Source organism: Rana temporaria, chromosome 6, assembly GCF_905171775.1.
Source record: "Rana temporaria chromosome 6, aRanTem1.1, whole genome shotgun sequence".
Classification (NCBI taxonomy): Eukaryota; Metazoa; Chordata; class Amphibia; order Anura; family Ranidae; genus Rana; species Rana temporaria.
In genome coordinates this window covers 29,984,384-29,999,345 of record NC_053494.1, presented here as the reverse complement: position 1 = coordinate 29,999,345, position 14,962 = coordinate 29,984,384, and the positions used below count along the sequence as shown (strand labels likewise).

The 14,962-nt window shown below is 42.8% G+C and overlaps 1 protein-coding gene across 1 annotated transcript in view; it reads right to left on the bottom strand.

The window, feature by feature from the left end:
* CLUAP1 (clusterin associated protein 1) overlaps window positions 1-14,962 on the bottom strand; it is a 76,783-nt gene that overhangs the window by 28,517 nt on the left and 33,304 nt on the right. Inside the window, exon 6 of the mRNA XM_040356564.1 lies at window positions 6,169-6,252. Coding sequence (XP_040212498.1) covers window positions 6,169-6,252 — 84 coding nt within the window. The remainder of the gene's footprint in view (window positions 1-6,168; window positions 6,253-14,962) is intronic.

Sequence of the window (14,962 nt, the reverse complement as noted above, 5' to 3'; positions counted from 1 at the left end):
GTTATGAAATGGGAGCACTTGTTCTGGTAAAAATAGCGTTTGTAATGGAGATAGCACATTCATCACGCTGTGACAGACTGAAAAGCACAAAGACTGAAAAGCGCGAATCGTCTCTCACCAAACTTTTACTAACACGCGGTAACGCGAAATTAGCAAAAGCAGCTCAAAGGGTGGCGCCATTTGAATGGAACTTCCCCTTTATAGTGCCGTCGTACGTGTTGTACGTCACCGCGCTTCGCTCGAGCATTTTTTTTCACAAACGTCTGTATGCATGGCAGGCTTGAGAGGAATCACAACAAATCACGTAGAGAAAAACGTTTGTTTTTTTGCATGACATGAATAACGGTCGTGTGTACGCGGCATTAGGCTTTTGGCCATTCAACCATCACAGGGGGAGCGTAGAGCAACACTTTCTCTAGGAAAGATCTAGAAGAGATTTCCAGCCTTCCTATTCCTGTTTATTAATCCATTTCAGCAAGATTATTACATAACAGAAAGGTACCATTTGAGTATAGGTATAATTTCGATCTCTGAAAGCTTTTTTTCCCCCTTTCTTTTCTTTTGCTTTCTTTATTTATATCCTGTTACTGTTCAGTCTCATCATCCTATTGTGTAGACATGTATGCAAGGGGGTCCAGTCAAAGGCATAAACACATTTAACAATAATTTCAGTCTCTCCAACAGCCATGAGCATGTTATTTTTTCCATTAATCTGTGCATTTACAATGTTAGTCCTTTCACCAGTTCCAACACAGTGGGTGTAAAGTGGGTATTCATGACAGATGTTGGTACAGTATAAAGGGAGGATGTCATGCTTGACTGCTCTGGATAAAGAGAGAGGAGCGGAGACAGCTTTTATCTAAATTGCTGCATAGTGCAGATTTGCTCCTACTGTTGCACAGCAAAGTGAAAAATTGCCAGGAACAAAGCGCCAAGTCAACCCGAAGGCAGAATTTAAATAAAACATAGTTTTAATTTAGCACTATAAAAATAATCCATTATAGGAAGAAAAAATATACTGGGCCAGATTCTCAAAAGAGTTACGCCGGTGTATCTACAGATACACCGGCGTAATTCGAAATTCCCGCCGGCGTATCATTGTTTTGTATTCACAAAACAAGATACGCCGGAATTAGTCTAGGATCCGACTGGTGTAAGTCACTTACACTGTCGGATCCTAAATGCAATACAACGGTGACCGCTAGGTGGCGTTTACGTTCAGGTCTCATTTGACCATGCAAATGAGCCTTATACGCCGATTCCCGAACGAATTCGCGTGTCGTCGTTTCCGTAAGGTTACCCCTGCTATATGAGGTACCCCTCATATAGCAGGGGTAACCTTACGCTTACGGAAACGACGACACGCGAAAACATTTTGGAACCTGCTCTAGTCCAGTCCGCCGTATGCCATGTTAAGTATGGCGTCGGGTCCGCGTCGTCTTTTTCCGTCCGTTACGTTGTTTTACTAAGTTGTTCTTGAATACGACTTTACGTCAATGACGCTCACGTCGACGTCATTGACGTTTTCCGTCGTGAGCTGGAGCATGCGCACTGGGCTTTTTTTTTAGCCCGGCGCATGCGCAGTTCAATCGGCACGGGGGCGTGCTTAATTTGAATACAAGCCGCCCCCTTTGAATTACGCGGGGATACGCCAGGCCATTTAGACTACTTACGGAGCAAGTGCTTGGAGAATACGGCACTTGCTCCAGTAAGTTGCGGCGGCGTAGTGTTAATGGCATACGCTCGTAGATACGCTGATCTACGAGAATCTGGCCCACTGTCACCAGAGGCTTAGGTAAAAATTCCTTTGTGTTTCACAGCGGAGATGCAAGTCAGACATGCAGCCCACTTATGGCATTATGCAAGGCAAAAGACACTATGCTACATAATATCTTAATTTTAGACTGACTCGTCATCACTATATTACTGTCTTATTAAATATGTGTCAGTATGATTTACAGAGTAGGTGAACATTACAATCCATACCTCATGTTAACATATTTAGCCAAGTCAAGAAAGTGTGCAAATAAAAGTTCCCAATTTTCCCTACTTCTGCTGTCATCCAAGAGATCTACTAGCACGGGGGTCTCCAAACTGCGGCCCTTTGCTAGCTTTTATCCGGGCCTTGGGGCACTATTCCTCTTAATGATATGAGGCACTATTCCTCCCACTGACTCCAACAATGGGGCACTCTTTAGTTTACTGATACCAATGATGGGGTACCATTACTCTCACTAATACCAATGATGGGGGACTCCTCCTCCCCCTACTGACCACCCACCCTGAGACCATGTTTATTCTCATTGATGCTGAGCTGGGACAATTTCTACCCCCACTGGCCACAATCCGGCCCCCTAAGTTCTGAAGGGCAGTAACCTGGCTCTTTGTTTGAAAAGTTTGGTGACCTCTAAACTAGGGTTTCGAAAAACCTGCAAGACAATCTCTAGGTGCCTAATAAAGCTGTAGAAACAGGGTTCTGTATAAAGAGCTACATCAGGATTACATCAGTGGTGACTGCAGGAGAGCATTCAGTGCCCAAGCATCATTCTCCACCATGCCACATAAACCCCTGCTTGTATTATTGCTGCAGGCTCTTCAGAGGGGTACTGAGGACTAGCACTCTGCCAGCCCTTTCCACCCGACATCATCTGCCTGCTTTGCATACAGAAGCACCCAGTGATGATGTCACTAAATGGATATGTCAGGAAGACACAAAGGTTTATTGTACATTATACAACCATTACCCTCTTGATAGCTTTGTCAAAGCCTCCCGAAATTATTTCACCCATCACCTGCATGACAGTGCTCTGTAACCTTCTGTTAGACCTGAGCACTTTCAATTTAGGAGTAGGGTCTGCCTTATACTGTAAAATCAGAGACTTAGTATTTGCATAGAAAAGTGAGACTGGGCAGAGCTGTCAAAAGGGTGACTAGGTAAAAGCTGCTACCTAAAAGGAGAGCATTAAGTCTCTCTATGGACAAACTTCTTTTCCCCCCTAAAAGCTCCCTATCCCTGTGTACAATCCCCCCCCCCCTAATTTTTTTACTTATCTGGTTCCTGGATACATCATCCTATTTGCCCCTGGGGTGTCATCTCTGAGGCTCAAAAAAATGTGCTCAGCATCGGAGTTAGAATCCTAGAGGGCACCTGTGTCACTTCCTTTTGACCTAGAAGAGCCATGGTAGCTCTATATTTCAAGCAAAAAGGGCAGCGCTTTCATTACACAGGGGTAGAGATGGGTGGTGACACCTTAATCCTTCTCTGCAACCCATGCAAGCATGCAGCCCTAGATACCCAGGGTGACAATGCTGCAGTGATATAACTTCAAGGGAACCAGTTTTGTCACACTCCTAGTGGAGTACCTCTCAGTTTCTGGATGACATGCTCTCTTACCCAATCCCAGCACCTCCTACCACTGCACCTTAGCACTTGCTGCCACTCTAACAGTGCACCCTTCAGTATTCAGCCCGATGGGTGCACTTTTGCCATTTATTACATAAAGAAACAAGATAAATGAAAATAAAAAACATGAAGCTTAATTTGAATTATATGCACATTTAAGAAGTAGATAATAAAAAATGTTTTGGGTTTAAGTGGTTCTAAAGCCTGAAAGTAAAAAACCTTCAGTGTGCAACTCTCCCACTAAAACTTGGCCAATCTTGATCCTGCAATGTGCATGAGAGCAGCGGCTCTCCCAGGTTTCTTACACCTCATTGGCTGAGAGGCAGTAGCAGGAGTCATCGGCTCCTGCTGCTGTCAATCACAGCCAGTGAGTAGGGAACAGGGGCAGGGCTGAGTCACGCTCTCTGTGTCTTATGGACACAAAGAGTGGGGCTCAGGAGCAAGCACGCATGAGTGCTCCCATAGCAAGTGGCTTGCTAAGGGGCATTCGGCAGGGAGGAGGGGCCCAGAGCACCGACGGGGGGACCCAAAAGAGGAGGATCGGGGCTGCTCTGTGCAAAACCATTACACTGAGCAGGTAAGTATGACGTGTTTGTTATTTTTAAATGTTGCCTTTACAAACACTTTAAGGCTACTTTCACACTGTGGTGGTGGTGTGAGGGGGGGTCGTTAGCTGTAAAGCGCTGCAAATTTTAAAAGGCGCTTCACCGCTGTTATTATAGCGGCACTTTTTGGCTGCTAGCGGGGGCGTTTTTAACCCTCGCTAGCAGCCGAATAAAGGGTTAAAAGGGCCTGCAAAGCGTCGCTGCCGAATCGCTTTGCAGGCGCTTCGGCAGCGGTGCCAATTGATTTCAATAGCAGGGGCAGTGAAGGAGCGATGTATACACTGCTCCTGCACCGCCCGAAAGATGCTGCTTGCAGTACTTTTTCTAATGTTCTGCAGGCGCACTGCCACAGTGTGAAAGCACTCAGGCTCTCACACTGGGGATGCAGGGGATGCGTTTTTCAGGTGCTATTTTTAGGCCAAAAGCACCTGAAAAACACCCCAGTGTGAAAGGGGTCTAAGTGATTCTAACATCTTTGTTACAGTCCAGAGTGGCTGAAAAGTGATTTAAACCTCTTCAATGCCAAAAAAAAAACAATAGCAAAGTACAGTATACATGGCTTATTTCAATTAAATGTATTCATTTAAAGTGCAAGCTCCAAGTGTCTTGAATCTGCAATAAGTTTTAACCAACATTTTCCTTAGTGAACTCTTTGCTTCCGAAAGTCAAATCAACAGCAGCTAAAAATAAAGCCAAGTGACTCACCTGTCTATAAACGTGAGCCAACAGGAGAATTTGCACTTAAAGTTTTGCATGAACAAATAATTAGGTGAACGCGTGGGTAGAGTTGTCTTTGAATACTGGCATAGCAGTAGATATAATTCTTACATATTCAAACATACTCCCTGCATGGCGAAGAGGCGGATGCTGAGCGAATGTTCTGATGGCTCCTCTGGTGGGCACTGGCATTAGGAAATGAATAACATAATCAAGAAAATCAGCTCCTGGTAGGAGCCAAGCGAATAAACCTGCTATCGAAACTTGCAAAGTGAAAATTACTAAATCGCAGGCCTGTGTTTGCCATTTAGTTCCACACTGGCTTTTTTATATTGACCTCATGATTGCAATATTGTTCTGATCCGAGGTTTAGGACAAGCTATTCTCGACAAAATATATGCTTTGCCGATTTTTATAATAAATTAAAGGCTGGATTCTGCTTTTTTTTCTAAATTCCAGCTTCCTATATACCAATATACTATTAGACTCCTTTCTCATTGGGGCGGTGGGGGGCGTCTGCCGAGCGTTGACAAGTCGCGTCCCATTCTATTCAAAAGAACCGTTCCAATAGGAGCGACGCAAGTCGCTCCGACTTAGAAAAAGGTTCTTGTACGACTTTGGGGGTGACTTGCATTGACTTCTATACAGAAGTAATTTTGCAAGTCGCCTCTACTCTCTGCAGGACACAAACTTGTCCAGTTTGTCTTTGCACACCTTTGTTCTGATACATCTGGAAAGTATGTAGCCGAATTAAACTGAAAATTCAGTTGGGCTTCATATTTCTAAAAGTATAAACCAGCAAATCTTCACTATGAGTACAGGCCTATTTAAAAGGGTTAACAGAGCAATGTTATTGCCAACATAATACAGACACACATACAGTATATACACAATTTGGTCATCTGCCAAATAACCTACCATTGACAGAAACACATTGCACCTGAGGTTAAAGCGGTGTTCCAGCTGTTCCCTCGATCGTGGCAGGTGCTGGCGCCACCATCCTCACTAAGGGAAACAGGCAGTGAAGCCTTGCGGCTTCACTGTCCGTTTCCTGTCACGCAGCGCTTTATAAATGGGTGGCTGTTCTCTGTGATACACACAGTTCCCAGAGGACAGCACGCCCCATTCCCCAGAAGACAATGCGAGGAGGAAGACCAACTAAGGACTAGAAAGAGGCAGATTAGGCAAGATCTGCCTAGAAAATGCCATTTCTGGCAGGTAAAAAAAAAAAAAATATGTTTCATTTTTTTTTTTGGAGCATTTTTATGTCTTTTTTTTTTTTTTTTTTTAGGATGGGCCTCCGCTTTAACCCATGAGAACATACAAACATATAGCAGCCAGTATCCCTGGTGGGCAGTGAATACAGTACCACCATGTTGCATGACACACCGTCTTTACCACTAAGCCATCAGGCTGATATATCAGATAGTAACATTTACTTACCAAGACTTCTTTGATGGACACCCTCAGCACCTTCTCAGTCTCATTGATTTCTAAGGGACGTGCAATGGCAGCTGTCCTAATTTCCTGAAAGGATAGAGATGGTTGTTTAGAACTTGAGAGTTAATTTCTTTTACTTTAAAATCGACGCCAATCAGCCATAATATCACAACCACTAATAAGTAAAGTGAATGACATTGATTATCTTAATACAGTGGTGCCTGAAAGTAGATGGAATATATTAGGCAGCAAGTGAACATGTTGTCCCTAAAAGTTGAATGTGCTGAAAGCAGAAAAAAAGTGCAAGTGTAATGATTTGATCAACTTTTATAAGGGCCAGATTGTAATGGCTAGATGACTGGGTGGTCATGACCGACCAAAGGTGGTCCAAGGAAAGAACACCGGCGAACGGGCAATAGGGTTTTGGCAGCCAAGGCTCATTGATGAATGTGTGGAGCGAAGGCTGGACTGTGTAGTCAATCCAATAGAAGAGGCGCTACTGTAGCTCACATTGCTGAAAGAGTTACAGGAGAAGTACAGCCAAAGCTCATTTGGCTATACTTCTGTGTATCACAGGAGTGCAGTTCATTCTGTAATCTGATTTCAGCAGACAGCGGGCTGAAGTCCGCCGTCTGCTGACTTTACAGAGTCGATCTAAGCTTGGGCAAGATCGCGACAATGGAGTTGGGATCCGCCCACATGCCTGGACCAGCACAAGGCTCAGCCTCCAAGTTCCAAGTGAGACGCCGAGAGCCAGAGCCAACCGCTCATGCTCCCTCCACAGCCCAGCGCTTCAGTGACTGTGGGAGGGCAGAGCAGGAAGGTGGTGACTTAAAGTCACCACCTCTCTGCTCAGGGAGCTGTGAAAAATCGAGCAATTGTGTTGGATTGGGTTAGAGGCACCGGGGGGGGGGGGGGGGGGGGGGGGGTTGGACGACTACGACAGATGCAGCAGCGGCCCAATTCTACATCCACCCAGGTAAGTGTGATTCTAAAATAAAAAAACATACATCTCTTTTAATTGCTGGTACCGATAGAAAGAACACACAGTGCATTGCAGTTTGTTGCATATGGGACCAAGTAGCTGCAGACCGGTCAGGGTGCCAATGCTGGCTCATCTCTACATGCCAAAAGCACCTACAATGGGCATGTGAGCATCAGTACTGGACCACAGAGCAAGGGAAGAGGATGTCTTTGAGGTGTTGACTTGGCCTCTAAATTCTCAAGATCTCAATCCAGTCGAGCATCTGTGGGATGTGCCAGAAAAACAAGTCCGATCCATAGAGGCCCTACCTCACAACTTCCAGGATTTAAAGGATCTGCTACTGACGGCTTGGAGCCAGATACCACAGCATACCAGCATAGGTGTAGAAGAGTACATGCTTTGATGGGCCAGGCAGGGCTGTTTTGGTGGCAAAAGTGGGGCCTACTCAGTATTATGTGGGTGGTTATAATGTTATGGCTGATTGGTGTATGTTTATTATTTAACATCACAGCACAAACTCTATGCAAAAGGGCCTCAAAAAGTCACTCTTGCAAGGCTCATTATTCAACCATAATTAGTGGCGCTTTCTTGCTGGTGAATCAATTATAAAAGAAGAAAAAAACATTATACAGGTGTACAGAGACTGAGAATGACATCACAAAAAGCAATTTACACATTTTAAGCAATTTGCTATATTATAGTATCAGTGTAATATGTCCTACAATGTATTAATATCAAGACAAACCTAATAAAGGCAGCTCTAGAAATGAATTGATTTGCTGCAGAGGCACAGCGAGATCTGTCAAACCACTGCTGCTTTACTGTCATGTGGAAAAGACGACACTCAAGCAACAGATGACAGAAACAGGAGATGTCTGTGGGTGACATCTGGGAGGCAGCGAACATTCTGCTGATGGAGGAATGATATAATAACAGATCTATTCTACGGAATGAGGCTGCGGGTAATTCCGAAAGCAAAATGGATTATGGTGGGATATACAATACATTTATATCAGTTCTCCACAAATATTAGCCACTGCAATGTTATTCACATATCTTTTTGAATATACAGTGCATCCTCAAAGTATTCACAGCGCTTCACTTTTTCCACAGTTTGTTATGTTACAGCCTTATTCCAAAATGGATGAAATTCGTTATTTTCCTCAAGATTCTTCAAATATTACCCCATAATGACAACATGAAAGAAATTTTTTAAAATCTTTGCAAATATATATATATATAAAAAAAAAAAATCCCATGTACAGAAGTATTCGCAGCCTTTGCCGTGACACTCAAAATTGAGCTCAGATGCATCCTGTTTTCACTGATCATTCTTGAGATGTTTCTACAACTTTATTGGAGTCCACCTGTGGTAAATTCAGTTGATTGGACATGATTTGGAAAGGCACACACCTGTCTATATAAGGTCCCACAGATAACAGTGAATGTCAGAGCACAAACCCAGCCATGAAGTCCAAGGAATTGTCTGTAGACCTCCAAGACAGCATTGTACCAAGGCACAGATCTGGGGAAGGGTACAGAAACATTTCTGCAGCATTGAAGGTCCCAATGAGCACAGTGGCCTCCATCATCTGTAAATGGAAATAGTTTGGAACCACCAGGACTCTTTCTAGAGCGGGCCGCTCAGCCAAACGATCAAGGGAGAAGGGCTTTAGTCAGGGAGGTGACCAAGAACCCGATGGTCACTCTGACAGAGCTACAGCATTTCTCGGTGGAAAACGGAGAACCCTCCAGAAGAACAATCATCTCTGCAGCACTCCACCAATCAGGCCTGTATGGTAAAGTGGCCAGACAGAAGCCACTCCTTAGTAAAAAGGCAAATGACAGCCCGCCTGGAGTTTGCCAAAAGGTACCAGAAGGACTCTCAGATCATGAGAAACAAAATTTTCTGGTCTGATGAAACGTATTGAACTCTTTGGCCTGAATGGCAAGTGTCATGTTTGGAGGAAACCAGGCACCGCTCAACACCTGGCCAATACCATCCTTACAGTGAAGCATGGTGGTGGTGGCAGCATCATGTTGTGGGGATGTTTTAAAGCAGCAGGAACTGGATGACTAGTCAGAATCAAGGAAAATATGAATGCAGCAATGTACAAAGACAAACCTTGATGTAAACCTGCAACAAAGCGCTCTGGACCTCATTCTGGGGCAAAGGTTTATCTTTCAACAGGACAACGAGCCCAATGAACATAGGATATGGACCTCAGGCCCAGAGATTACATCTTTCAAAACCAAATCAGTAATGTTTTCATACCCACTCACAACCACCCTTTTAAAATGCACTACCAGCAAGCTTGCCTTGTGTGCTTTATGCCATATTTGATAAGCCGTCAACACTTTTATTAACCTAGAGATTTCAATACAAAACTGTTGCTACAGGTTAAGAAGCAAGATAATCACAGTGTGGCTTTAAAAAAAAAAAAAAATATTGAAAAGAATGACAGGTTTATAAATAACTATGAGACTTGCCTGATCTATTTTAAGATATGGCGCAAAATCGCTTTCCCATCATAATATCAAAAAAAAAGAAAAAAAAAAAAAAAAGAAGAAGACGTACTAGACAAAAACACAGAACCAGGGGACTTTTAAGGTGGCTCAAGATCTCTTCTAACCAGACTCTATTTATAAATATAACCTGTATTTGTTTCAATATGAAATCATATCTAAAATACAAACTCCCAGATACAGAGATGTGGCATAAAGAGACACATATTATGCACCGAATAAGCTGGCATGCGTAAGGCATGGGCGTGTCTCAGTCCTAAAATGTATAAAACCCACCGAAAAAATTGCCCACGGGACTTTAACGAGGTACAACCACCAAATAAAATTAACAAAAAATATTTTATTAATACAAAAAACTAGAAATGAGTTACATACATTTAAAATCATATTTAGTACATAGTTATCAAATGCATCACCATCACCTAATACAGCAAAGCTAAACTTCCAAAGAACAGATGCCATGTACAAATTCTCTACGCATTTCGCAATATAAAAACTCGCCTCCTCAAGAGAGGTACAATAGACAAGGTTGCTAAGCAAAAAGAAAAAGAAGATCAAAAAAAGAATGGGAGGGAAAATCCGACTTGCAGATCATTTGGAGTCATGCTATGAACCTCCACAAATGTTCAATGGTATAATAATTGGATAGGTGAATCTTTCAGATAGAAATTAATAAAAACAGTCGGACACAATCACCCAATGGTCCACATGGTTCCCCCCGGGAGATGTGGAGAGGAGGGAGGCCAAATACTGACAAAGCAATTCCCTGTGACAGCAACACAGAGGACAGGGAGAAGTCAGCGCATGTGCTAAATATTTAAAAAAAGATTGTGATGAAGAAACCTCCATAAAGAAGGCAGTCCTATAAAGAGCTATCAGTTCCCAAATATTGTGCCAACTTTACTGGTAAGGGAAGACTGTGTGGGCTCAATCAAGTGAAATTAGAATTATAGGTGAATGGGAACAAGTGCAAGAAAGCATAACCAATGGCCCATTAAAGTAAGATGCATAAAGTGCCAGTTACATAAAGTGCAGATGTATGAAAAAAATATAAAAAGGAAAAGAAATGAAGTGATCACATAGCTTAAATATGTGACTGAATTGATAGGTGAAGTGGGGACGGAACATATATTATGCACCCATACTGGCTACCTGTTACCCACTACATCCAACCGGCCATATCTACAGTGCATCCGGAAAGTATTCACAGCGCTTAACTTTTTCCACATTCTGTTATGTAACAGCCTTATTCCAAAATTGATTAAATTCATTCCTTTCCTTAAAATTCTACAAACAATACCCCATTATGACAACGTGTAAGAAGTTTGTTTGACATCTTTGCAAAATTAAAAAAATAAAAAAAATAAATCCCATGTACAGAAGTATTCACAGCTTTAGCTCAATACTTTGTTGAAGCACCTTTGGCACCAATTACAGCCTCAAGTCTTTTTTAATATGATGATACAAGCTTGGCACACCTATTTTTGGGCAGTTTTTGTCTATTTTATCTATGCAGAACTTCTCAAACTCAATCAGGTTGAATGGGGAGCGTCGGTGCACAGTCATTTTCAGATCTCTTCAGCGATGTTCAATCGGGTTGAAGGCTGGGCTCTGGCTGGGTCACGCAAGGACCTTTATTAACTTGGCTGTGTGCTTAGGGCCGTTGTCCTGTTGGAAGATGAACTTTCTCCCCAGTCTGAGGTCCAGAGCACTCTGGAGCAGGTTTTAATCAAGGATGTCTCTTTACATTGCTACATTCATCTTTCCCTCGATCCCGACTAGTATCCCAGTTCCGGACACTGAAAATCCATGATGCTGCCACCACCATTCTTCACTGTAGAGATGGCAGTTTGGTGTGTATTGCTAGAGAGTTATGTTTTCTTGAGATAATGCATGTGATCAGCATAGAGCCAATCAGCACTGTCCAGACAGAGGGTCAGGGGTCCTGCAGCCTTATAGGACAATCAGGGGAGAATGAAAGCTCCTCCTACTAGCTTTAACCAGTGCTCAGCTGGAAACTGATAGAAGAAGAAGTCACAAGACTGCTCTACCTGCTAATGAGAAATGGTATTCAGCATAGTAATCTATTTCATTTCCATGTTCTGTGGTAGATCAGGGTCCTTGGTTTAGTAACACGTTAAGTTCAAGAGGCAGCAGGACACCATGTCATATACAGTCCTTAGAAATCAAAAGTAAACTAAAGGACTGAGCAGAAGAGAAGATGCAAAGCATGCACGGAATCCAGGAAGTTGTGAAAAGAGATGGCCAGCAGACAGGCAGTAAGCAAAACTTTAAAGATTTTTCAAGCAAGCTTATATTGGACGGTCAAAAATAACTATAATTTTTATTACGATGCTGATATTAAAAAATTAAAACTTATGTTTGAGTTTTTTTAATTGACATTGGTATTAGGATTAAAGTACAGGTAACCCCTTAACTGGATTACAGTTTTCCCTTTTTGCACCTCAGTGCTGCTGATTCACTTGCAGTCTATTTGCAGCCACTTTGGCCTTGTACACAAGACCTAGAATCTTGTCAGGAAAAACCCGTCGTTTTCCCTGATGAGATTATTGGCAAGAAACTCTTGGCGCCCGAGTGTACTGACTTTCATTTCAAAAGAACCGCGGTTTTCTTGAAAGGAAAGAACGCGGTGACATCATCGCGTATGACAAACATGCGCTTGTCACGTTCGATGCCGTCGCCGCCATCTTGCTTCACCCTACCTATGCCGTGGAAGCTACCGCGCATGCGTCAAAGTCAGTTCAAGCATGCGTGGGTTTCCACGGCGACAGATAGTATACACACACTCTCGGGTTGCTCGTCTGGAACAGGCAAACGAGAATCTCAACGAGAAAAAAAGAGAGCAGGTTCTCTTTTTTTCTCGTCAAGATTCTGGCCAGATTTCCAGACGAGAAACCTGAATGCCTCGTACACACGAACGGGAATCTCGGCAAGAAGCAGTTTTCTTGCTGGTTTTTGCAGAGAAACACGATCGTGTGTACGAGGCCTTTCTGTCTAAATACTTGCACTATATTGTAAGCTCAAAGAAGCTGCACTATGACTGCTAAAATCAGGTCAGGGGGATTTTTTATAAGGGTCATAAGGGTGGATTTACTAAAACTGGAGAGGGCAAAATCTGGTGCAACTGTGCATGGTAGCCAATAACATAAGCACTGAACAAACTGTTGCCGCTATATAAATACTGTATAATAACTTCAGCTTGTTTAATTAAGCATTGACAAAAACCTTTGCAGAGCTGCTTAAGGTTTTGCACTCTCCAGTTTTAGTAAATCAGACCCATAATGTTCTATACACATAGACCTACACATACGCACAGGTCATCCATAGCAACCTGTACAATTTAAATTAATAGAGAGAGACGGAAGGTAAAGCAAAGTGAAGAGCAATAAACGTGGGAAGGAAGATAAATGCATATAGCATAAAAAAAAAAAAAAGATCTACATTGAATATGCTACAGGTAGAAAATTAAATAAAGGGCCGCACTTTAAGATAATTAGATTCAGAAACACAATAAAAAAAAAAAAGCTTCAAAAGAAATATAGGTTTCCTTTAAATGAAACGGATTTTAAAGTGCTGTCATTAAATAAGTAACAAGCACATAAGAGGCAGGACTGGTAATGCATGTTCACTAAAAGGGAACTGAATTACTTGTACTCGTACGTAATAAATGGGTTTCTATGAAGAATAATAGCTGGAGATCTTCGGACAAGGAAAAAGAAACCCGTGGGATGAGAAGATTCATTAGACAAGTACCAGAGATATTCCCATTCATCTGTATGTTGGAGCAGATTTATTTAAAGACCAAAGAAACCCTACTAATTGGAGAGCAGCTTCTCCCAAACTGTGTCACAAATGGAGAAGACACACGTATTCCATGAACTAATCTAGGTCAGGCTTGAACATGCTGTGCTTGCCAGCTGTTTTATAGACATGGTCATATATTACAACATGTTAAGCAATATGAATCTTTCTGGTGTCCTTGAACAACATATCTCAGTATACTGTGCCAGCTTGACTTACAGATTGAAAAGGAAATGTAGACCAAGGACCTCCAAACACTGGTTTAGAAGTTAGATGTTTATGTCAGCAACGATTCTCCAATGAGAACATGAACTTCAGGCATAGAGAATCACATGTGAAAGGAAGGCTTTCTACCATAGCACCACACCATGTTTTTGTTCAAAACTCTACTGCAAGATTCCCCCCCGCCTGCAATCAGCACAGAATTGGGCATCTATGGCAACTCTTCATGGCAAATAGATGCTTGCGGATACGCCCCATGCAGCTTCCACATAAGAATAGCAGTCTACTGGCAAGCCTTCAGTTGTAACACCTCTCCATGAGGTCTTATGAAGAAACCCTTACACACTGCATTGTAGATTGCTCTCCATCAGCTTAGTGAGTACTGGTGATGGGGAGGAGGCAAGTAACAGGATCTTTGGCTATAAGACAGTGAAGTAGAGGGTGGCCGCCTGTACTTATTTATGTCAGTGGAAGGAAGGGTCCCATCATTGGTGTCAGTGGAAGGAAAAGTGATCCATTACTGGTGTCAATGGAAGGGATAGCGCCCAATCATTGGTGTCAGTGAAAGGAATAGCGTCCCATCAGTGCTGTCAGTTGGACGAACTGTGCCCCATCACTGGTATCAGTGGGAGGAAGAGTGCTCTATAATTGGTGTCAGTGGAAGGAATAGTGCCCCATCACTGGTGTCAATTGGAGAAATAGTAGGGCCAGATAAAAATAAGCAAAGGGCCACATCTGGCCCCCGGGCCATAGTATGGAGGTCACTGCTCTACACTGAAGCAGGTGCAGGATTCTGGTCATGTGCCCAGGAGTGGCTTCAGAATAGGCAAGTATAAGCATTGCTTCTTTTATGGGGTAGATAGAAGAGTTTTAAAACGTGGGTGAACGTGAGTCATCAATTTAACACAATAAGTTAGCTATCAGATGATAAAGTAAACTAAACACTTACTGGTGGGAAGGCATACATCAGTCTGAACATGGACCAAGGAATCACCAGGGTATTTGCCATGAGAGCAAGATGATCCCTGGGCCTGGCCACAAACCTGTCTAGTTTTTTTGTTGAATCTGGAGGCCATGATGTCCAGATCTGTTGTTCCCTATTTCTGACAGAGTATCAGGAAGATCTCTGGGTGGAGGGACCACAGTGCAGGCACTGGTGACACAGAAAGTACATTTGACAAATATAAACTCCCAGTATGCAGACGGAGTTGGAATGTGGTTCTCTGCCCAGAAGAGAATCAG